We start from the raw sequence: 24205 nt of genomic DNA on the forward strand, positions 1-24205 counted from the left end.
TATAATGAAGTATTAGTATGGGGTAATTCTTTGTAAATATGTTTTTCGGAATATTACCTATTCGTTTCGCATTCTATTTGCCTTTTTTGTCGAAACAGTTTGATTTTCAAGAAAGTATGCAAAAAAGGATAACTTAAATAATATGTGCTTTATTTAAAAATATCTTTTGCTTCCTATCATTTTTTGACATTAAGTTTGAGAACAGTTTGATATAACATAGAACATTTGTTCAGAGCTTCGTTAGAAAGATGGTATGTATGCAAGTGTAGTTAGTATTTTATATGTGTTAGATAAAAAAAATACATATTTCTTATTAGCTATGTGCAGAGGATTTTCCAGAAGTTGTATCAAATACTTGTATTAACAAAGTAAGCTATAAGTATCACCGCGACGTGCTTAGTACCAAAATTGCAATAGAATTTTAACTGTGTTACAAGGAAATGTACCGAATTGTAATTATGTTATAGCCTTACAAGCAGATAAAATTCGTATTGTTACGATCGATTTTGGTATTCGAAACTGTGTTCAATTTGTACTTAGAAGTATTAACATGCCAGAATTAATTTATGCAAACTGTAATCTGTTTTACTTTTCTTGAACGTGTATATACAGAGTAACATAAAAATATTCAGCATTCAAAGAATGAGAAATAAGAAAGCATTTATTTCCTCTACAATTAAAACTATATGAATCATATTCAATAATATTTTATTCAAACCTTTCATTCGTATATCTACTAATGGAATTCTCATTTTATGAATATGATTCGTGTTAGTTTTCAACACTTTCAAAATATCAATTTCTTTTATTATGTATTACTAATTACTATATCATTATTTTAGGTTACACGTCAGAAAATCTCAACCATAAACTTCCTATCCACAACATTACAAACAATTCCATAAAAACAATTGACAGTAACAAAAACAACATAGTTGACATGAAATAATCATTTTTAATATCTGAATGTTCGACGTTAAATCTACCAAAAGTGCCTAAGGAAAACAATGAACGAATGAGGGGATGAATGAACGAATGAACAATTGGAAAAATAATGAAAAATATAAAAGAAATATGATGGTTAAAGATTCGACTCGAGAATCGCTGATCATGGCCAAATGGCTGAACGAAGAGTAGAGAGTGGGGGGGGAAACGAATGCGCGCGCATCGCGATAAGGCATATGTAGACGGCATTCGTTATCAGTACGGTAGGCGTCGTTCACTTGTTCGCGAGTCGGTCCAGAGTGTAGCCAGGAGATTGCGCCACCAGCCGATCCACTTTTAGATTGATTTTCAAGAGCACCGTGCACGGGGTAGCGCTCCGCGTTTATTTTAACGTGGCCAGAGTGTTCGAACGGGCCGCGACCGTCTCGGGTGATAGTAGAAACAGCGTGACGAGGTGAGAGGTTCGGGTGCGGGCGCCTTTTCTCTCTGCCGGTCTGGAAGAACCATTTAATTTGTGTCCCACGGGAGGCACATAGTTCTCGTTCTCGCACTCGTTGTTATTAGACTCGTTGTTATCCGTGTGTGCTGTTTCTGCTACGCGTATACACTTGTGTTGTTCGCGTTACCACACATTGAAAAGTCTATCTATATCTCTTGTTCGTTCTTTCGTACGGTGTTCACCGTGTACGAACTGAGTGTGTGTGCGTGTGTACCTTAGAACGTGCGGCTCCGTGGCGCAGTGCGTGAAATGAGTGACAAAGATCGTTCTTCTCCCACCCTTGTTGAAAACAGTCTCAAGTCGTTACTGGATCAGCCGAATATATTTCCACTGATTGGTAAGTGAGAAAAACAATTATTATTTCTAACGTGTAACATTTATCAATTAGAATGCCCCTCTCGAATGCGGTTTCGAATCTCCCCTCCTCCCCTCGCTCGATCGTCTTGCCAGAACGCACATTTCCTTATTTTCTTCGAAATTCGCGCAAATACTACTTCAGCGCTGACTGGCGGCGATCGAATGAATACGAAATGCGCTTTTTATTTATTCTCCACTGACGTTGAACGCGTGTTCGATATTTTCTTTTAACATGGATGTCTTTTCGTAGTGACGTTTGAATTTTTCCGCGAACATTTTACTTTTTTTTCTTCTACTCGTCGATTGATATAAAACTTACGCATAAAAGTAGAACGATATTGATACTTAACCAAAGAACACGGATAAACAAGCTGTAAAACGATAAAAAGAACGTAATAGAAGCATACATTTATGTTGATTGGTTGCGCCGGCGCTCGGTTCTCGGTCTCTCGATTAACCTCGTTTGGACCCCGTGGTACACCACGTGACGGTTACCAACCTAACCTCACTTTCACTTACTCAACCTGCATCCACATATATACTCGGTTTCAGTTCAGCTCGATACGACTGTCTCGCAAACCAGTATACTAACCTTTTAGATTTGACCATGGAACGAACTTTATTAATGTCATGCGATAGATTTCAATGATAATTGGCGATTCCGTGGCGTCAAAAATTCACGTTTATCAAAAAATTATTATTTTTTTCAACCATTTTTTTTTTCCATATCTTTCACGATCTTTCGCGAGCATTTGATACCAATGTCAACATTCTTTCGGATCGTTTTAATTTTCGACACGCGTGTTGATTTCTTTTTGTTTTGTTCGTTTATCAAGAGGACAGAGTGGGGGAGAGATAGGAGAGGAGGGAGAGCGAAATAAAATATCGGTTGCGTAGTATTTATTTAGTCTGCCGTTTAACCAAGATTGACATTCATGGTTTTACGTCAGTCTTATAACTAGAATTACATCGCTTAGATAATTGGCCGGTTATTATACTCTCGGTGATAATCGATTTAGAGGCTATTCCCAACGGGACTTTGTTTTCCCTTGAACGATTGATCCAATTTTTTTTAGTAACACCGAGAGATAGTAATTCGACTTTCTTGTCGAGCTGCATTATCCATCGAACGAGGTTCGATGTTCAACTTTGGGTAATTGCGATTCGCTCAATCGCGGCGCTCATTCAATTTTGTCTATCGGTAATTAAAAAAAAAAAAAAAAAAAAGAGAATCACGTTTGGCGGTTTTGACTGCTAATCCCTGAAAATTAGAAATCTCGATTGCAGGTTCAAATAACCGGCTATTAATGGATTGATAAAAGAAAGAAAAAGAAAGAGAAACTGTAGAAATCTCGTTGGCGTTAATTATTATTCTAATGGCGCGTTACGCTAATAATTCGAAACATAGAGCTCTGGTAAATTAAGGACAGTTCCCTGACTCAACGTAATCGCTTACTTCCCATTCAACTTTGCAACCAGTTTCATACGTCGTTCGCTATGAAATAGGTTTCATTGTAAGGTGACATTAAACGACTAGGAATAACCGTGTCATCGACACAATTAATGGTACCTGCGGTTCAAAATTTATTACAACCCGGGAATTTGAAAATTCGACGAAGGTGAACGAAGATATAGCCGGGGCTCCACAGAAAAATGTAATCTATTTTTAAAGCCTTCGGCTTTAAACGAATAATGTATTGTTTATTTTACAACGGTATTATTTTGGTTGTAGATATCGTGTAGAGTGAATGAGACAGGTTGTTCAGCGATAACTATAAAGAAAGATGAGATCTATTATCGTTATCAGTTGTTTTTTTAGTACTTGCGTTACATCGCGTTCCTTCGCGAAATTGTTTTACATCCCCTGAAAACCAGGGTCCCCATAAGACGATTTTGCGTCTAAAAATGCAAGAGTAATGTTTACTTGAATATTAATCGATGTAAATGCAAATCTAAATTAATACAAGCTTTAATGGTAATTTTATAAATTTTATTCGAGCTACTTTTTTTGTGAAGGGGCCCTTTCTCGGAGATCAGAGCCGGCCCTGCCGAAAACATGCAAACGAATTGTCTTCGAAACTTATCCAATAACGCAAAATAAGGAAAACGATACAGAAAATTACATCCATGTAAACGTTACTCAACGGTGAACCTTGAACAACTGTAATCTGCATTACTACCCATTGGTTAACTGTTTTTCCTGTTAACTGTATCGTAGGTGCGCGTTTAGCTTATCTTTGATTCGCATTGTACAGGTCTGATAACGATCAAGTTCCTCTGGCGCTTATTTCTTAACGTTAGTCATTCCCGGTGTTACAAAATTACGTATAATATTTCAATTAATCAACTTCAGTTAGACGATCGGGTCGCGGTCTTTATTCGATAAAATTTCTTTCAATGAAATTTGGTAGGAACCCGCTGAATGTCCGGGTCATTGAATAACGCGAGATCCAACATTGACACTGAGATAACATATTACGTGCGAGGAATCCGTCGAAGCAAAGCACATAAGCGTTTAGTCAGCGAAGGAATTACGAGCGAATTGGAAATTGAGTATCTGGAAATGCGGAGAAGTGGCGGCCGCGGTTAAATCGTGGGCGTTAATTGAACCCGAGCACGTGCTTTTTCTATCGCGTGTAACCCACCGCCTCTCTCTTCTTCTCTAATTCTATCATTAACCAATGGATACGTTTGAAACACGCGTACGTCAGGTATTTCGGTAGCTGAATTCATTAATCAGGCCAGGCGTTGCGCTTAGCTTGTTGCTTTCTGTCAGAAATATTTTTAGTTAAGTTACCAGGTGCGTGCTCGAATTCCTTTGTCCAATATTGTTGTCGGATATTTGTACGATACAGTTTGGCAAGTTATAAATACAGATAGTGGCTCTATTTACTTTCACGAGTACGAGAAACTACCAAGTACCGCGAGGTCGTGTGTGTTGCGATTTGACGAATTAACGTCGCTGTAGCGTGACTCTGACACGTCCCTCTCCGTTATCGGCCAGAAAAGGCTAGTTAACTCGGCCCGGTCAGTTAAAAGGTCAACGAATGATTAAAAAGCAGCCGAGGGTAATTTCGCGATAAGCCGGTTACCGCAATGGTCCTCGGACCAAGGCTGGATATCCTCTTCTCGTGAAACGTCGAATTCGAAAACGGTGTGTTCAACGCTAGACCGACCTAAGGTCTTTCTTCTCTCTTTTCTTTTTTCGCGAGTGGACGAGGCCGCTCGCCTCTGGCCTGGCGTGGCCTCCAAGCGAGTATACCGCTGCCGCTGGCATCTAGCCAGAGCTTATGCCAGGTTTCAACATACCGGTCTACATGGATATTTTCGGGTTTGCGGCGAAACGACAGCCTCTACCAATCTCTCTGTGTTTTCCAAGTGTTTTATCCCCTTGCTGAAATAATACAAAATAGAAACATCAACTAGGATACAGGGAGGAGTCCTCCGAACCTACCCTCCGAAAGGGATGAGCCCATCCCGAGCTTTTATTCAGAATTTTAATATTGAAAATTTGCTAATGCAACGAACGACGCACCATGTGCGTCTTTCATTGTTTACCCTCAAAAAGTTGTTGTCTTACCTGACGAATCTCAAGGAATGTTCACCGGTGTAAATACGATGACTAAGAATATTTTTCATTGAATTCGACAATGCTGAAGCACAGACTTTTCATTCAAGATTTCGAAAAGAAACCATCCGTCATCGACGCCTGTTTGCAACTCTCGTCCTCCCGCTTCTGGCTTCGTTTTCACAGCGATTCCCCTTCTCTCTTATTTGCACGACCGTGTCACTTGCTCTACAAACATTCTGTTATCAAAATTTGCAATTGAAACGAGGCTAATTCTTTCGAACTTATTTTTTTTCTCTCATTTCTTTAATCGCGATCACACGAGTGACTGTACATAGAATCGTGAATTTTGATGTAGTTTCTTTGGTATCAGAATCGCTTTCTGTTTCCTGTTGATTACCATCATTCGAGGTATGGTAATAGGGAACGGAGTGATGGTAAAGCTTATCTGGTCACAAGTTGCTTACTCATTATTGTGCCGGCTTAAATAATTTACAGCCCGAGAGTTACACGAGGGCACGTGGTCGTTTCCCAAGCCGCGCTCACCGTATTTACGGTTCCGTAAAACGGACCGAGCGATAAGATAACGTAGAGGCGATTTACAGTGCTCTCGGCTGATTACCAGTCGAAATGAATCAATCTAACGAAGAACGATAGATTAGCGATCGGTCCAGCAACTTGTACATTGACATTAGAGTAGACTGTTAGCGATAGCGTGTTTTATGGTAGCGTATTTTCCTTTTTCCTTGCGTTTGGTCGCTCCTTTCAGCCTGTAATAATATATTTTACCCTTAATAACCGTCCTATAAGAGTAATTTATGATTGATAAAAATGAAATCATTATGGTGGTCACTGACGATTGATTCTGCTGGTATTAGATTACAAAATTAATGTCCCTGGTATCATAAATAATTCATAAGATTATTTAAGATCTACCATGCCACTAGACAGTATTAATATTCAGAATATGATTTCTTGCTTCAACTCGTCACTTTTCTTGTTCCTTGCAATTTTTTTTTCTCTCCCTCTTCTGTGTCATACTGTTCGAATAGACAGTCAAGTTAATGTAATTGAACGAATCGTACAAGTGTGCGGTGACACGAAGCCTGTACGTCGTGCTGCCTGAAAATACGGCTTCCACGTCAAGGTTGTTGCAGATGCGACATAAAACCAGCAGATTTACAAGTTTTCGAACCTCTCGATCCATTTTCAGTCTCTTTCTTTTTTTTTTTGGAAGCTTTCTAAAATCTACATCTTCTCATTTTCTCCAATGGTCGAGCGTCCGCCATCGACTGTAAACGTTGGAACATGTATATTTGGTCAACTGGTCGGTTGAGAAATGCCGAGGAAATGGTATTACCTTAGCAAGATGTACCTCTGTTGAGTCAATATACGTTTCGTGTTATCTGAGCAGCGAGATAGACTCTCGCGTATTCTGCAAATCTGTGCATGTTTGTCCAACGTTTGGACAGACGGATCGGTGACTAGTCTGTCAGCTCCAAGATACTATGTTCGAACGATGATTTCACTTGAATAGTTGGTCCTCTCAATTTGTTCAAATTTACATTAGTAGATTTGAGTGGAGACTGTGGCCCAGTAGAAACAGTCATACCTGGTAAGATATCTATTAGCCCTTCGTGTTTACATTTTCCTATCAATAAATACTAAAATTGCAATTACCAAGAGCTAGCATGCATGATTTGTCAAACTGGCTGATGATGAAGCGACGAATGATGAACTCTCAGTGTGTGATCCAAGTATAATAATCACATGATGCTGGTCGTTCGTTTACGTAAATCTATTTTGTTTCTGGTTGGTCACACTTTGTGTTACTTTATTGTCTAATATCTCGGTTGAACGACGTCTGTCTATCCATATAGCAGGCTAGGCGAAATAGTCACGCGTCACGACTACACGTGTGCGTGTACAGAGGCATCATTAGCGAGACTATCATTAGCCAACAAGGCCGTGAACAGGGCCGTCATCGTCGGAACACGTACCCGCATTTTAACACTTCTCCGTCTAACAATTCTTCAACCCTTTGGCACAAATCACTGCCTATACACATTCAATTTTTCCTGTACAACTTTCAGATAATCTAGTATAAACTCTTAAAAAGTATCGAACAAGCTGATATAGAAAAACTTAGTTATATTCATTATTAAAAATTTCAAATACACATACAAAGATAACAGGTACAAAAATTAATTCAAGAGGATATTTAAAAACGTGTATACACAATGAATATTTAATTTCTCTTCAAATTACTCTTCAGTTTCTTCTTTGTGATGATATCATTAATGAACTGCAAAAAAAAAAAAAGGAATTGTTAAGATTTTCCATTTGAATTCTAAGTTGATACAATGTGTTAACGTTTGAAAGCCTTGTGCAATGTAAAAGGCTTATTTTATTTCTGTTTCGTTACTGAAAGTATAGAGTCTACCTCGAGTTCCCAGTACGAAGGAGCTTGCAGAAGGTGTTTGAATTGGAAAATGCATTTAAATGGATGTGCGCAAACATTCTACACCGGTGTTTACCAGTTGCATCCGCTTCCTTTTCTTGAGTAAATCTTTGTCTGTAGAACGTAGAGTGTGTAGACTATGGAAAGGGGATCATTCCCGTATTTCGTCGGATTTCCACGTGGTAGAAGAAGCCTCGCTTTCAGGGACGTCTCTTCTTAAGAGGGTGCTGCTTCTCTTGGCTTGTTTGGTCAGCATTTTCAAATCTCTTCCATCGATTTCCTTGACAATCTCCTCCGCTTTTTTGCTCCTCCTTTTTCCACGCTGTCTTTTCCTCGATTTTCGACGTCTTCGCGATCGGCGAGATTTACGCCGCCTCCTTCGCCCTTTGCACGGAATCTCTACCTCTGTCTCCAACGAATGTCCATCGAACAGCTGTTGATTGTACGTGAAACATCCTCTGGAAATAATTTATTCACTTGGATTAACGATGTTAATTAAGGTATAAAATAGGAATGCTTTTCTACCCCTTCAGTCGTTGAAGAATCCCATAGGTAACCCCTCGCTTCAAAGCGAGCTGAACTTGTCGTCTGACATCCTGCAAAGGAAGATCGTATTCCTGGGAAATATAATTGCTGATTTCTCGTTGAGTAGATCCTTTAACAGTCTGTAGCCTACGTATAGCGTGCATAACTTGAGCCTCGATTTTAGGAGTTCTTTCGTTCACCATTCTGCCAGTTGTATCTAAATATCATCAATATTATCAGATCAAACCCTTTTCCAAATTAATACAAATACTCACGTTTAATATAATCATCTTTTAAACATTTCAATTTTCTGATTTAATATTCATCAATCCTCTCAGTTGGAGAAATTTTCTCTCCTCGAAATTCAATGATATAAATGTGGTATTAAAAAGAAGACGGTCACGATAGAAATTCCATGAAATTTAGTAGACACCTATTTTCGTAAAACCAATAAAGTTGCATCGCGACTCTGACGTTAAACAAACAGAGTATCCAAGAGACGATCGTCGATCAATTTTCAGCATGATTATCAATGATATGCTGTAAACGCTTCCAGTATAAATATATATGAAGATAGTTTCGCTCGACGGTTTCGCATGTCTGCTCGGATCTGTTGGTCCTGGTCCGGTGTTGGTCTACCCAAGCAGAAATAAAACGGCACCGAATAGCGCCAGAAGAACACGGTAGACCTTTAAACAGTGACGTCATCGAAGCTGTTTTCTCATGCCTTCGTAAATATAGTACTCTTCCGCCTGTTTGACTTGCAAATTGAGAGTACAATTAGAGGAGCATTCGTAAAAAAAGTAGACAAAAAATTTGCCATTCGAATTATCGACGAGAGACGCGGTGAAAACGAGTCGAGATTAGCTATACTCGTGTTTCGACACCTTTTAAGATATCCTGTAAAAGAATACAAAATTAACACGAGTTTCAAACATTTTTTTTTTTTCAATAATTCGTTTACCGAGAACAGACAGCTTTGAGAAAAAGAAATATGAAAGCATTACTTCATAGATCGGTAGAAAAGATTGGGCGTGCTCGTCGATGGTGAGAAATGTGCGTCATTAATTCAAATGTTCCGTGAATTGATCGATCTGATTTTCTCGATTACTGATTATCGATGATGACTGGAAATTCCTAAACGCATTTATTACTATATTCTGTATATACCTGTTGCGTCTATCTATGCCTTTAATTACCTGCAATTTGATTAGATTTTTAATTCTGAATTATTATCGTTTGAAGATAGTATTTTGTCTTTGTGATATACCTCTTTGATTATTAAATGTCATTTTGATTTTAGTATGTAAATTAATTACTGCTGCAAGGTGTTCCTTTGTTTAGGTTAATCATCCTAAGTTGATTTGTTTTTTCTTGACTGAAACTCGTGATGGATTTAATTGTCGAATAGAATGGACGATCCTCGTGGTACATATCGTTCGTTTAATCGCAACGATGGCGAACATTATTAGGTTTATCTGTAAAATGTAACGCGCAACGTTCAAAAGTTTTATTTAACTATGTAATAAATTTCGATAAGAGGAATCTTGTTATAATGTTGCTGAGATCTCCTGCAGAGAGCAGCACGAACTGACTCTGACTCTACTGGCATCTGGCACGGGTTCATGGAATTTCGTAGCGTCATTGAATCTTTTACCATCGATGCGCGTGAATGATTGGCAAAGATGAAATTAGACACGCGTTCATTAATAAGATTCTCGATTAATTCACTGTGGTCAAAAGAAAGAAAGTTGTACGATAGTTTTATTTGATAATTTTGTCTGTCTAAGAAAATCCATGAAAGAAATTCGTATAATTTTCTTTTTGATTTCTTGATCGATAATTTCAATCGTAGAAACTGAATTATCGATATAGAGAAGGTAGATTTCAAACGATGCGCAGCGCCCTCCATTTTGTATGCGCGCGCCGCGTGGCGTCAGTTTGCCGCCATTACGTTAGGAGGAATTTTCGAATTAGCCGGCGTGGTCATAATTTTCAGTATTTTTGTGAGAAATAGTGAGTGATTGTTGAAGAAAATGGGAACAGAGGTTGAATTCAACATCGGGGCGAGATCGGGGACGACGCAAACGTGGATCTTCATTCGAAATCATCATTTGTAAGTCAAATATTAAATTCTATCTAATGACGCCATGATTTTTGGCGTGCATTCCGTTTATCGTTAGAAATAAATACGATGTGCCACGTTTGGCAACGATAAATGACTTTTCGTAATAAAGAGCAGGAAGTTTGTTGGGAAACAAGCAGTGTCATTGTTTATGCGTATTTTTTTTGAAATATTGAGAAAGGTTAGGGTCTGTGAACGCGCAAGGTCATTGACACGATGACGCGTAATAGGGTTGTAAATCAGAAACCAGCCTCAAAGTTGAGGTTATATATCTATAAGCACGTGACTAGCCAATTACATTGAACATAAGTAGTATATTTTTATCGTAGAGATAAATTCATTAACACTCCGAGTGTTGTAATCGCGTAGGTACACAAAATTCCGTCGTTTCCATTCCATTTAATTCTTTTTATGTTCACCATAGGACCGTAACTAATCACGTGGGAAAGTATCACGTGTGTCAGGTAGCATTATAATGCGCATCCGACGTCCTTGCGGCATTCACAAGGCATTTTTCTATTCCCGTTAAATACCACGGTGCACGGGATGAACGCGTAGCATTTATAGAATCCATGGCAATTAATGAATCGGGTCAGAAGTAGGATAAAAGATGAAAAATTTCAAAGTCATTTTATCATTTTCAAATAGAGAAACAATACTACACTTGTACCGCCGCAAGATAACCAAATTGTAGATAATTTTAATAAATAAATATTAAATAAATGCTCTTGTTTCCCAACGAAATTTCGCTTTATAAAATATCGTTTAACCGTGTGTTCGTCTGACACGCACAGTGAAGCTCAATTAAATTGATCTCGGCAGTGTACCATTTTATTATGGCATTGTGAAGGAACAATTGTTTTCTCACGTGTCTGAAAAACTGATTGCCAATGATGTCACGTCCGGAGAACGACCTTCGTTCTTTAGTACGTCCGCTACCGAGTTCTGCATAGATTCAGAGATATTCTAGCTAGCGATTATTTGTAAAATTTTCACTTTTTCTCTTCCGACATGGATTAATACAGTAGCGATGGATTGAATTACGTACCGTTGTAAAATTTAGATCAACAGTAGTAGTTCGGATTTTCATTCAACAATTAATAAATCAACGTTACGTGTAATATCGAGAACGCGTTATAAATGAAAGGCAAGCTTTTCCTCTGTATTTTAAATATCGAGAAGCAGCGGAGAGCAGAGGGATCGTTCGATACCGTGGCTGGGACTTCCACGTGTCGGATTCACGTGTTCCGCCACGTGAAGCAGTTTTGCTGCGAATGGAAATCGTGTCGAAGGGTGGTGGTTTGACAGGGGTTGCAAGCTAGCGAACTATTAAACGCAAAAAGCGTGAGTAAACGTTGTATACACAAGTAACTACCTTGTTTGTTAGTTGTCTCCGAGGAGAGACAGGGTTCTTACGTAATGCAAAGGGCGAATACAATAAATCGAAGTTGTATTTCCTTCATTTTTTGAAAAAAGAAAAAATTTTGCTGTTCGTTACAACACCGTATCGAGTCGATCATTAATTAACGGTGAGCTTGTGCAGGTATACAAGGGTGCAGGTGGCGAATACAAGCAATCGCATGGTAATCGATCGTCCGAGAAGGAAGGTTGTTATTTCAAAGCAATAGTAAGCAAACTAGCTTCGAATCTTGAACTTATCTTGAAAGGGGGTGGTAATTCGTTAGTAAATTATTAGATGTTAGTTTTTTCATTTCTGGTCACATTGGCCAACCGGAGGCGGTTTCCCGGTGTCGTCTTAGGACGTATATATTCTATAATTATCGCGACACGTGGTTTTATTCGAAGACGCTTCATATAAATCGGCGAAGGTTTATTTCCGTGGACCAAAATGAAAAGGGGCTTTTTAATTAATCGAACGACCAGCGAATCGTATGATTTCCAGAGACGTAATTAATTCGACAAGGTAGGGAAAATCTGTCGAGATTGGTCAGTCTGGCATGATTAAATGGTCGAAGGGGGTTATTATATCGCGGAACATTCTTCCATCGTACGATTTTGCCAGTCAATCGCAGACAAGTCGAGGACATTGATGAACGTCCCTTCCACCCCTTGTATTTTCCGGCCGATCGATCTCCATATTTAAACCGAAGGCAAAACGCTGTCTACACACGAGGAGAGATCGTTTCCTCTCTACCATCCACCTTCACCATTCGATCTATCTACACACGAACGTAAAACAAGCCATCGAGAGCCTTTGTTTTCTACCCTTTTTTTTTCACCTCCTTTTTCCTTGCTCAGATGGGCCAGATGCCTGGCATTCGACAGATAAAGCCCTCCTCCTCTCCCGCGTGCCTCGATTAAAATATAAATTGCGCTCGCGCCAGAGGATACAACCCTTTCATCCTCCGACGAATCGCGCTCCACTTCCGGATAGGAAACTTTTCATCACCGAACGAACGCCTAACTCGCGGTCTCTTTTACACCTAATGCCTGGTGATTAATCAGATTTCACGATATAAAAATAGGAGAATTGTAGGAGATACAAAGGCATCGATGTAAGGAGTACGTTGACTCGAATTGACCCGACCTGGGGCAACGCGACACGTTCGACGACAAACTGTCGCATATCGAAACGATCTCGCGAACGGATCATTGAGACCGGGTCCGATTTATGTATGCTTTTACAAAGAACATTGCGCCGGGACGCGTTACGCAGCCATCCATTTTTTCTCTCTAGATTCGCCATTCGACTTAATCTTGCATGGGACATTAATAAAACATATCGTTTTAGCTGAAACACGGTTATTGGCTGATGAACCTAATTTTATTTTCTCTGGATAGATTCATCTTCCAGTTACTCGATTTACTTAGGTTGTTCGAAAATTCTCTGCTAATTGCAATAGTATCCCCCAATTTGGTCTTTTATTATTATACCAAAGATTCGTATCGTTTCGATCCCCATCCGCACTGGGAACAATCGAACGTCCCATTAAAAGCGGTCGTCACCTCCTCGAATTGGAGTATCAATTAGTGAATGATTAATTTTCGAATGCATTATTCATCGGTGAAAAGTGAATCGCTAATTAAACTTTCACCATCGATTCTCTAACGAGGTAAAAAAAAAAAATTTATTTCCACACCTTTTTTGCTATGAAATTGATTAAAAGTATCGTAGATATATCGGTGTTCGATTATTAATCGTAGTTATTTTCCGCGTTTGTCGTATCGAATTTCATTCTTTTGTCGCGGTGGTTGAAATAAAGTGGAACGGAGAGTTTGCCGGGTGGGGTGTAAACGGTACACGTGACCGAGGAACGTGCCTGCTGGTGCACGTGGACTCGAACATATCCTCCCCCGGTGTCCGGATCCGTTTCTCACTCGTCCAGCCTCGTGCTTTCAACCCTCTTTTGCTCGAGGCGGAGGAGGAGAGGAACCTGTTCCTCTCAGTCATCCTCGAGCCTCTTCGGGCTGTACGCGTCGTGCGACATCTTTCATCCGTTCTCCAAGCAACTCGATCGACTTCCGTTTCCCGTTCGTTTTCTTATCTCTTACGAGAAGCCTCTTCATTTCGATTATTTTCTTCGTCGTTCAAGAATGAAAGGGTTCTTTTCTACTTACATGTACACAGTGATCACCATGTGCATATATCGTGATCTATATACGCATACGTATATGTGCAGTCGTATAGATTCGTATACGATCATACATACGCGATAGGAAGTTGTTGGGGTGTTGTGCAGGTAATTACATGGTGAGCATCTTCGAGGAGTGAATGTTTAACACCTTTTTTTGTTTCTTTCAATTGAAAATTGGGTACTATAGAGTAGTTTGTTAAAATTGTGGGTTTTTAAATTTTTTTATTGGAGAAATTATTGATTGATTAATTGATCAGTGGTTGTGGAGACATTTCGCCTTCGCAAGGGTTTTGGAGAGTATTCTTTTTGAAAAATTAAATATCTTTAGGGATCGGTAGAGAAAATCACGAGATATTCGCGTGCAGGGGTCCTTGGTGACTCGCGTGCCGTGCTCGTTTCTCGAGAACGCGTTTCATTCCGTCAATTAAAAGCGACATAATATCCTACAATCATCCGTCAGCTCGATTCAAAGTTCTTTCATCCGTCGCGAAAATCCACGTGACGTTGCTCGGATAGATTTTTCTAGGTTCCAGTCGTGTGATTGTGAGAAAATCTAAAGTATCCCTCGAAAAACTGGCTCGAATTTATATCGCAATTCGATTTTTCTACAGTTGGATGAAAATATCAAAGTGATCCACCATGAGTTTGATCAGTGAAATTTGACCGCGCTTGAATTTCGATCGTCGCCGAGCGAAGGACTTTGTGGACGAACAGAAAACATACTCGATCCTGGTGTTAATTAAGTAGAAGTGAGAAGATAAAAAATATTCATTGCTCCTGGTCCGAATGGGTAGCGAAGAAGGAGATGGAATGGCGAACGTGGATGTCGCTGCTTCCTGGCAGCAATATTATACATGGTGTGGCCCCTATTCCCATCCTCATTCCCATTCTCATCCACCGCCTCAACCGCACGCTCATTCCCATCCTCATTTCCCTCATCCGAATCATCTGAACCAGTATCAGCAACAATCGTTGGCGGCGTCCACCGCAAACGCGTCCGCCCACTATTCGACGCCTCAGCAGTATCATCTACAGCTACAACCGTCTCAAACGCCACCCTTGCATCAACAACAGCAACAACAGCAACAATTCCATCCTGTCAGAGGACAGGCGACACTTAGAAGAGGCTCGCCTTACGAACGACCAGGTATCCGACACACAACCATATCTGCAAATCAATTCGACGTTTCTTTTTTATCGTCGATTTAAGTACGATTGGGTAAATTAATTAAACTTTACGATTAATATTGTCCTTGGCTTCCGGATATATCTATTATCCGAAATCTTGGCTGCAACCCTGGAGAATTGAACGCGGAATTATGTAACCGGTCGATCATCACGCAACGTCAATCACCAAATGGTTAATAATGTTGGATGGTTTAGGCTTTTTTTTTTTTTTTCGTGGATACATCATCTTGATTAAAATATACCAGGGGAATCGCGTTTCTTCTATGGAAATCTCTTGGTACCACCAAGAGAAGATGAGATTGCGTAGCGATTAGTATTATAAAATAATAAAATAGAAGAGAAGTTGGTAGTATAAAACGACGACAGATCCGGTCGAATAAAAGCAACAGATTTCCCATGAATAATTCAGCGTCCGTTTGAACGACGGTTGCGTCGGGACTTGTTCTTCATCCCTCGGTGACAGTCTTTCAGACAGGGTGAATTTGCCTCGGTTGATCGTCCTTTTCGTCCAGGACATTTTTGTCTTATAGATTGGGTGCTTACGCAAAACAGTTTTCCACGAGAATTCCGTTTCTCTTCAGTCGCGTCGTCGCGACGCCTCTACTGTTTCTCTGATCCATTTTTGAATCTTCTAATCTTCTTCGAGATTCAAATTAGTGACTTTGAAATCATTTTCTTCCGTCTATGCTTCCCTATAGGTACCAAGAATCCGTCCGGAAACCAGGTCTTAAAACCAAATACAGTGTTATTTCCTCAATTTAATTTAATTTAAATACAATAAATAAATTCGAATCTAAACTAGGTTTTAGGCATCTAAGAAGGATGAAGTTTCTGAAACATCATTTGTTACTTCTGGAGTTCTAGCAACGCGAGAGGAAGCGGCTCATTATCGGTTACGGTGATCATTTTCTACAAGATTGCATCTGATTATAATGATTATCGTGTAGTCAGCTCGTTTGCCGACGGCCTCTCGACGTTGTTCTTTGATCATCCATCGATAGGACGGTTCGTTTGGTTAAACCTTTTGCTATTCTAAAAGTGTTGCGTTTATTTCGGAATATTAACCCTTTAACAGCTAATATTTTTGCTAATATAAAATAAAAATAAAATACAATACAAAAATTCTTTTAAAATAGAATATCACTTTGGTTATATAATTAGAATGTAATCGGCTCTGCTAAAAGTATCCGCAGCTAAAGGGTTAAATTCGTTTCAATGAGGCATTGAAAAGATGAAATAATGGAGGATTATATGGAACGAACAGCGGTTTGAATGTACATTTAGGGTATCCAAAATAGGTCCAATGTTTAGGAGTTTCAAAAAAAAGGAGATTGAAATTGTCGCGTTTTGTAATTCTATTATTGCTCCAGTTGGAGATTATTCGCAACAGAGAACGCGTTGTTCGCAATTCTGAATAATCAGAAGACAGTAGCGGGGCAACGTGGACGGTGTTACCGAATCCGTTTCACTTGCATGCATTCTATTATTTTTCTCCTATGGAAATTCGTGATAATCCTGTCGTTGAAATAAACAGCAACGTCCATCACGCGGAGTGGCTGTACACGAAAACTGTATCTAATCGTTTGCCATTTTCTCCTCTTTCTCCTTTATAGTTTCCTACCGATCTCTTATTCAAATCACAGCCGAATCTTTTACCATCTCTTGGATAGAAAATAGCAAATTTTCCATACCGCAAAGAATAAGGATTTAAAGGATTAACCGTATAATGGTATCAATTTACGTCAACGCCATTGTCCATCGTTAAACGCGCAACAAAGCCGTTGAAAAATGGAGACAGGATGTTGACTAGAACCTTGAGTGAGCAAGAGAAAAAAAAAAGAAAAAAAAATATGGAAAATTCCCATAGCGCCGGAAGTCGTCCGCCTCTCGTGTAGCTTCGCGTCCGTGTCGCAGGACACGCGAACCTTCGATCGCATACTAGTTTCACGGAATTCCTGCAGAAATTGCTTAAAAATTCATCGCCTCGATTAGTTCCAGCTTTTGTTCCACCTACGGTGAAACAATATTCTTCGGATATTCGAAAGATCCTGCTAGTTTCCCTCGCGAACGTGTCGCATCGTAATCAATCGAGGAGAGGATCCTGGCTGTTTGCATCGCTCAAGGACGCGTTCCGTCTCGTTGCCGAGGATAATGCAGCGTTTCAGGATAAAAGCGACCCGGTCGGTGTTTATTTCTAAGCGGACGATCGTGTAGGATGCCGGAATAATCGATTTCCTCCTAGTTTTACTCCCACCTCTTTGCGAAATTGTTATTGCGTTTTTCTGTTTCGACGTCGATCCCGTCGTTTCTCTTTCCGCCGATTTTCATGCAATTAGCGAAACCGAATCGCAGACAATTTTTTTTTCCTATTCGAAAATTATTTTGCGTTCTGAATTTTTGATGCTCCAACAATTCTATCAGACGATTGGCGAATTTTCAACTTGTTCGCCGAATAATGAACGATTTATGGAAAGAGAGCCTGGTGAGTCATCGCGCGAAATCCGCCGGAAGATCAGCTCGGCCCACACGTTCCGGCACGGCTCTCATGTGCATCTGCTTGGAGATGCAAGCAGATGCAAGCTGATGCACGCACCGATGCAGCTTCTCGGTGGACGTAGCCTGGCCAGAAGAGTGGAACCGCGATTTTCCTCGAACAACGACCTTTAATCCGGAATACCGTGTTCAACATTCATGCCTTTTACCTTGTTACATATTTATGAAGATCATCCGGTCGGCTTTGACCGACCCATTCGATTAGATTCGCTAATTCGTCTCAAATTATTATTCCGGCCAGGTTCGCTTATTTTCGAAACGATTGCTTTCAAACATTTTCGAATTTTTTCAAATTCACCTCGCAAGTATTATTGAATAATAATAATAATTTTAAGAAATAATGAATCATAAATTCAGAAATCTTCTTCTAGGTTCAATTATATTAAAATACGTGTAGGTACCTTCGCTAGGTAAATGATAATCATCGTGCGCGAACATTGAAAGCACAGTCGTTTATTGGAAGCTGGTTGCAAAAGTGGGAAACGTAGGATAATTCATATTTACGATTAAACGCGAAATATTTGCCATGTTGCCAGGCACTGTAATTGCATCCTAACACTGAATAGATTTACGTTTTTGCTTGGATATACCGGCTTCTGCCAATGTCATTCTCTCTAATCACTCGATTCTAAATATTAATCATTTGGTGGTTCTTTTGATGGTCATTATGTTGCTGTTCCCCTTCGTTTATTCGTCGCGTTTTGTTTTAAATCCATTTATACTTTAATATTTTTCAACAAGACACTTAGAAATTCTGTCTCAAATAATTTCAACTTGCGTATAATTTTCCTAGTCTAATTAGTTGGGAGTTTTCCATGACGGAAGCTACAATAAATCACACCGAGTGCACCAGTTTTAGATACCGTTTATAAACCTAGAATCTTACCTTAGTCATAATAATAATAATTGAATGGGTTAAGTGAAGAGCGGGACGAATTATGCATAGCGGCGAGGTCGAAGTGAAACAAAGCCCAATAAAAGTGGAGGAGGTCCAGGCTAAAGGAGCCAGCAACAAGTTGAACAGAGATGAGACACTAAGCGTGTCTGTAGCCTCCCACTTGCGTATTATGCGAGAAGATACCCTATCTCTCGCGGGAGGAACATTTTCTCGGTTCTTTTTTTTAATTCTATGGCACAAGCTGATCCCTGACCTCAGGCTGAGGATCTCGGCCCAAAGGCCCTCCCTGCTTCGCCATACCGTGCCCACGCACCCTACGACCGCGGTCCTCTGTGCTTTTGCTCTCTTTCATACTTTGATTCGACTGGCCATATTAAAATTACCACCTACGTGCACTCCATTTCTTTGTTTTTTTTTTTTTTATTTATTTATTTTTCATTTTTGGGTAGGTAGGAATTGTTAGGAACAGGCAGAGGAAGATTTAATTATTTTTCTTTTTGATCAGTTCAAATTTTCCCGCGCAAACGTTCGGTCCGCCACAGGCCTATATATACGAAGCACCCTTCCCTGCGTTGTCATTCGGCCCGCGGACGCCGAAGGGGAAGGATGGGCTGCTCCCGGGAGATTACCATTTTTCCTGGGAAAACTTAATTCGATCGCGAGTGTACTATAATGAAATAAGAAAAATAGAAAATTATTTCGTGTATTTAGATGTATAAATGATAGTTTCGTTGATAGGTAACGAGCACTTTTCCATCCTCTCTTTCTTTGATCTTTCATTTTCTACAGCCTGATAATTTAACTCTCGTCAATTGAATTTTTTTTACGATGATCACGAATGATTTTTGCACTCTTTTTTTCTCTCTCTCTCTCTCTCTTTTTCTGTTTCTTTCTCTCTTTTTCATTTTCATACATGACGTTCACGCAATACTGTACTTGTATCATTTTCAGGTGATCCTATGATAACATCCTCACTGAAGGGTAAGTGACAAACGACAGCTCATACCTTTTTTTTTTTCTTTTTTCTTTTCTTTTCTTTGTTTTGCATCTTCCCCCTGTCTCCAAACACTCGAACGAATGATCTAATACGAGGATCATCGTTTTTCCTGAATCTTCATCTACCTTTCTAGAACGAGGACAACTGTGGGACGTGGTCTCTCATTTGCATGAGTTTTTTCTTTAGTTTTCCCATTCACCCGCTTTACTCTCTTTCACACACGCGCGTTTAGAAATTAGAGAAAAATATCGACGCGTTCTAATGCGAACGATAACGATACATTTTTAATATTCTCTTTGTTCGTAATAAACGTAACAATTCTTCGCATCAGAACGATATCAATTTAAAAAAAAAGAGCAAAAAAAAACAGGTAGTACAAGCTTAAGCACTTATTTCGTTAATTAGGTAGAGAATATTGATTAGGTACAGACGAGATACCTACTGATAGTATAATTAGTCATTAATAGATTTTTTTTTATAAAGCACGATTTTATAGAGTTTATTTTGTAGTTTAGTATTACTTTTCCAAACATATTTAATGAAATTCTTGTCTTAATTAACACGTGTGCCAGTGTGTTTTTTATAATTTTCTGGAATGAAATATTCCATTACAATTTTCTACAGTCGTGTGATTTGAATTTTAAGGAAAGAATAGCATCGCCTGTTAACGTACTGGAAATTAAATTTTTTTTATTTATATATTAATTATAATATTCGGTTTGAAGACGGTTGTTTCAACAAGATCGAAGTTATCGTGGTGGCGGATGTAAACGGGATTTGCTGCTCGTAGCCGGACAAAAGCTGTTTAATATGTACATTAATTCACTGCGTTTCATCGTCAATAATTTATAAGTCTCGAAGCTATTAATTACGCATCTCGTACATGATCGCAAGTATGCCGAGAAGCTGTGGCGATTGGTTACGTGCTATTAGATTATAAGATGGGTCTACTGAACCTCTCTCCTCTTGAACGATCTTGAAAATTATTCTCGCTCACTTGATATTTGGATGTCAACTCTATCATTGATAATAATAATAATAATAATAACGCATCGAAAGGGCAAAGAGGACGATGAATTTTCCATTGAAAATCCGGAAGGCATAAACGAAGGTAATCGACGCTTCGTCGCGGAGATATCGAATGGCATGGATTACGCGTTAAAACGTCCTCTTGACGATCGCGATCGCATCGTACGATCGCTTTACTTATTTCCACGGCGTCGATCTCTTCTCGTTTCACCGACAACATCGACGTTCTTACATTTTATCCGGCAAGATGTGGCAATGCCGTGTTATGGCCTAGCTTGGCTGACGTTATGGAAGGATAATCCCATGCGGTCGACGTTTGGTCTCAGATTTCGCAGCGAGACCATAATCTGGTCTCGAGGGGAAACGGGGAGGTAACCTGGACGCCAAGTTATTCCATCCCCCTCGCCACCACCTTGCCCATCGACCTGCATAATTCCACAAAAATTTTCTAACGCTTAAGAAATTAAGGTGATAAGTAACGCGAAAGGATTAGAAGGAGGCGTCGAAGAAATACTCGTATCGTCCTTGTTTCAAATCATTCAAATTGTTATTCAGATATGTTAGCATTTGATTATCAGACGTTCTTAATCGAAATCATAGGAGATAATCCCGAGGCAAAACTCGATGCCACATTCTTCGTATGCGCGAACAGTCCTGATGAAACGATCAAGTTTAATAAGGATCGAGAATACACGCTCCAATCGATACGCTGTTATTATTATCGAGTGTAATTATATGTCCGCGTTAACGAGCCGCCCCTCGTCTTAACGAGGAGGAAAATCGTTGAAATAACAGGGTGCGAGAGGAACGAGCCTCGGAGGCCGTGTCAGTCTGAAAAGATGCGTTTGCAGTGAAAACCGGTCGTTAAATTCCTATGATGTATTGTATCGTCCACTCTTTACACACCTTGGTATTTCTTTACAATTTTTTTTTTTTCTTCCTTTCTTCACTTACTCGTGGCACGAGTTGCGATCGCTTTCGATCAATTAATAATTTTTCTGTGATAGAGAAAAAAAATAGCAGAGTCGAGGGTGTAATTAGTCATAGCAGGTATTTGTTGCACTTTCTCCGAATCTTCATTCATCACTGTTTACCCGGGAAATTTCAAATCCGCGCCGCTTAAACCTCCTTCCTTCGATCCAGCGTTCCCGCCGAGCGTGTTAAATCAGAAATTCACTTCGAGATGAGTCAGCTTCTTCCGCGTTTGCCGCGATTTACGAATCCATCGTATCCTTCTCGTTGCACGATTCGCCAAAAGCTAGCTCGAAATATAATTGGCTCGATCGAAGAGACGGTTAACGAAGGAAAATGCCACGATTGACCGATTTCCTTCCCTTTTCTTTATTTTTTCTTTTCGTCCGAAAGGTCAAGAGATGGAGCTTCGTTAGCGAGATGGTGTCGCGAGACAGGCGAAACAATCAATTAATTTTTCCACGTAATCGCGGTCACACCAGTAATGGCCAGCCTCGTTACGCACTCTCGAGGTAAACTCGTTAGCGTTCGACTCGGAGTGGCTTATAATTATAATCAATCACCGTTGCACCGGTTCGAATATATAAAAATTCTACCGATCCGAGGGTTGAATAAATTTATTACGTAATCGGTAGCACGGTTTTATCGGGTTGAAAATATTTTTTGTTCGCCGATTACGCAACCGGCAATACCGTTCGATAGCGAGAAATGGTAATTGCAAAGACGACGTAAGGCTCGCCACCGATGTCTCGTTAAAGGGAACAACGGTGATCGAACCGCGCGATAATTCAACGATATTTTCTTTGTTCGATTATGGATTATTCAACGATCAATTATCGAAAGTCGGTCGTTTCGTAATCTCGCGATGCCGCGTTATCTTATGGTAATTAACGCGAATTTTCGGCCATTTAAATTGACCATTTTTTATTTCAAACTATTTCTAATTCTACTCTCGTCGGCGTTCCCTTTCTCATCGAGGAATATTTATTCAAGAAAATCCAGCTAGCTGCTAGTCGACGTTTGATCGCGCGTTTCTTCGTTTTATTAGCCTAACTAACGATAGCACGTGCTCGTTTCGTTGTTCTTTAATTGTCAGGTGGCGGTAAAGCACACAGACGTTCTCTTTCGCGATTCGTTTATGTAGCAGCCTCGCGACAGCATCTGCTCGTCAGCTGTGAAATTATTCAGACGTGCGTCGACTCGTTCGAGTGATAGTAATTTCGTTTTAGCCAGGAAGATTTTTTGGGAAAATTCAATTTACCGGAAACATTGTCAACTAGTTTAGAGAAGGTACTTCTATATTTAGATGATATATCGGCTGTTCCACTTTCAGACCGTCGTGCCATAAATTGCTTTCTCTTTTGTCTCGACTGATATTTTCGGACTCTATCAATGGGACTCTTTGTCTCCTATCATTATCTTTATAGAATGAAATTACCTTCTTCTATGATAAAGAATCGTTTGTTCTTTTTTTTTTTAAAGAAAACCTTGCAAATGAAATTGCTATCATAAATATTTAACGAAAATGATTTAAAGTCTATTAGAATTTTTGCGGACGAAATGGTAATTTTATTCGTCAAATTTTTAACGAGTCTAATTTATTAGTTATGTTAGTCGTTTAAGATTGGGCCAGAGAGGTGAACACAACTTTCGGCAACTCACTTTCTCCGTTCCCCTACCGTGATTCCGGATTCGCTTTGCCACTGGCCCGCCTTCTTTTTCCTTTTTCTCATTTGAAAGGGCCATTCCGAAATTTTCGTTAAGTTGGCCACGAAATGGGACCACTTTCTTCCTGACACCCGTTAGACGAGTTCCACATCCTTCTTTCTTTTTTTCGCACATGTTAGACGCTTCCATTTGCTGACCTCCAAATTAGCGAGGTATCTTTTTCTTTTTTCAATTACATTCTCCACGACGAACGTTTCTGAATATAAGCTATAGCAAAATTAACCTTCGATTTCTCGATCGGACAAGTTGTTACGGTATCGAAGAAAAAAATTTGGTCCAATTTACAGGAGATCTCGCGTCTGATGCCAACTTGATTACGAAATATCGAGATCGTGTTGTAGTAAATCAGTCGAACAACTCGCCTCTTCTTTCTCCTCGGTCATGATACCGGGAGTGAAAGGAAGCTGCAGGATCAACAGGTTGTCTCGATTCCCATTTCGTGTAGCATCGTTAGATTGTAGCAACAGTTTAACCTTTAGCCGGGAAACGAAAGCGTCTTTGCCTCGCATCGAGATCTCCGGCCTGCGAATAAACCGACACCTTGTTAACATCTTCCATCATTACCTTAATACAATTTTCAAATTGATACATTTCACGACTCGTTCGCGATTGCTGTTAACCAAACGATCAAGGTAATCTTACCGTTCGATCATTTGGTCGTGGAAAATTTTTTCTCGAAATTCTTCGGGCACCGATGATTCACCGAGTTAATTAGTGTAATTAGTGTTCCGAGAAATCGCCTATGCTTGATTATTTCATCAAAC

At 39.7% G+C, this 24205-nt stretch overlaps 2 protein-coding genes across 7 annotated transcripts in view; one reads left to right on the top strand and one right to left on the bottom strand.

Annotated features, from left to right (window-relative positions):
- Window positions 1-7536: 7536 nt before the first annotated feature.
- Window positions 7537-9441, bottom strand: LOC117609569 (uncharacterized). Of its 3 annotated transcripts, none has more exons than XM_034336084.2 (5): window positions 9320-9441; window positions 8631-9255; window positions 8356-8572; window positions 7813-8288; window positions 7537-7674 (listed from the first exon to the last, which is right to left on the bottom strand). In XM_034336084.2, the coding sequence occupies exons 3-4, from the start codon at window positions 8556-8558 to the stop codon at window positions 7982-7984; spliced, it is 510 nt and encodes a 169-aa protein (XP_034191975.1). In that variant the 5' UTR covers window positions 8559-8572; window positions 8631-9255; window positions 9320-9441; the 3' UTR covers window positions 7537-7674; window positions 7813-7981. The 3 variants fall into 3 exon arrangements, with proteins under 3 accessions (XP_034191975.1, XP_076545372.1, XP_076545373.1); XM_076689257.1 differs by having other exon boundaries at window positions 9363-9380; XM_076689258.1 differs by lacking the exon at window positions 9320-9441 and having other exon boundaries at window positions 8631-9259.
- Window positions 9442-13789: 4348 nt separating this feature from the next.
- The window catches only part of LOC117609568 (PAR-domain protein 1), a 38736-nt gene continuing 28320 nt past the window's right edge, over window positions 13790-24205 (top strand). Inside the window, exons 1-2 of one of the 4 annotated variants that reach the window (XM_034336083.2) lie at window positions 13810-15223; window positions 19667-19696. In XM_034336083.2, coding sequence (XP_034191974.2) covers window positions 14863-15223; window positions 19667-19696 — 391 coding nt within the window. In that variant the 5' untranslated portion in view covers window positions 13810-14862. Of the gene's footprint in view, window positions 15224-19666; window positions 19697-24205 lie in introns of all 4 variants that reach the window. The other 3 variants (XM_034336081.2, XM_034336079.2, XM_034336080.2) reach the window with 3 other exon arrangements.

The sequence above is a fragment of the Osmia lignaria genome, chromosome 7 (genome assembly GCF_051020975.1).
Source record: "Osmia lignaria lignaria isolate PbOS001 chromosome 7, iyOsmLign1, whole genome shotgun sequence".
NCBI lineage: Eukaryota > Metazoa > Arthropoda > Insecta > Hymenoptera > Megachilidae > Osmia > Osmia lignaria.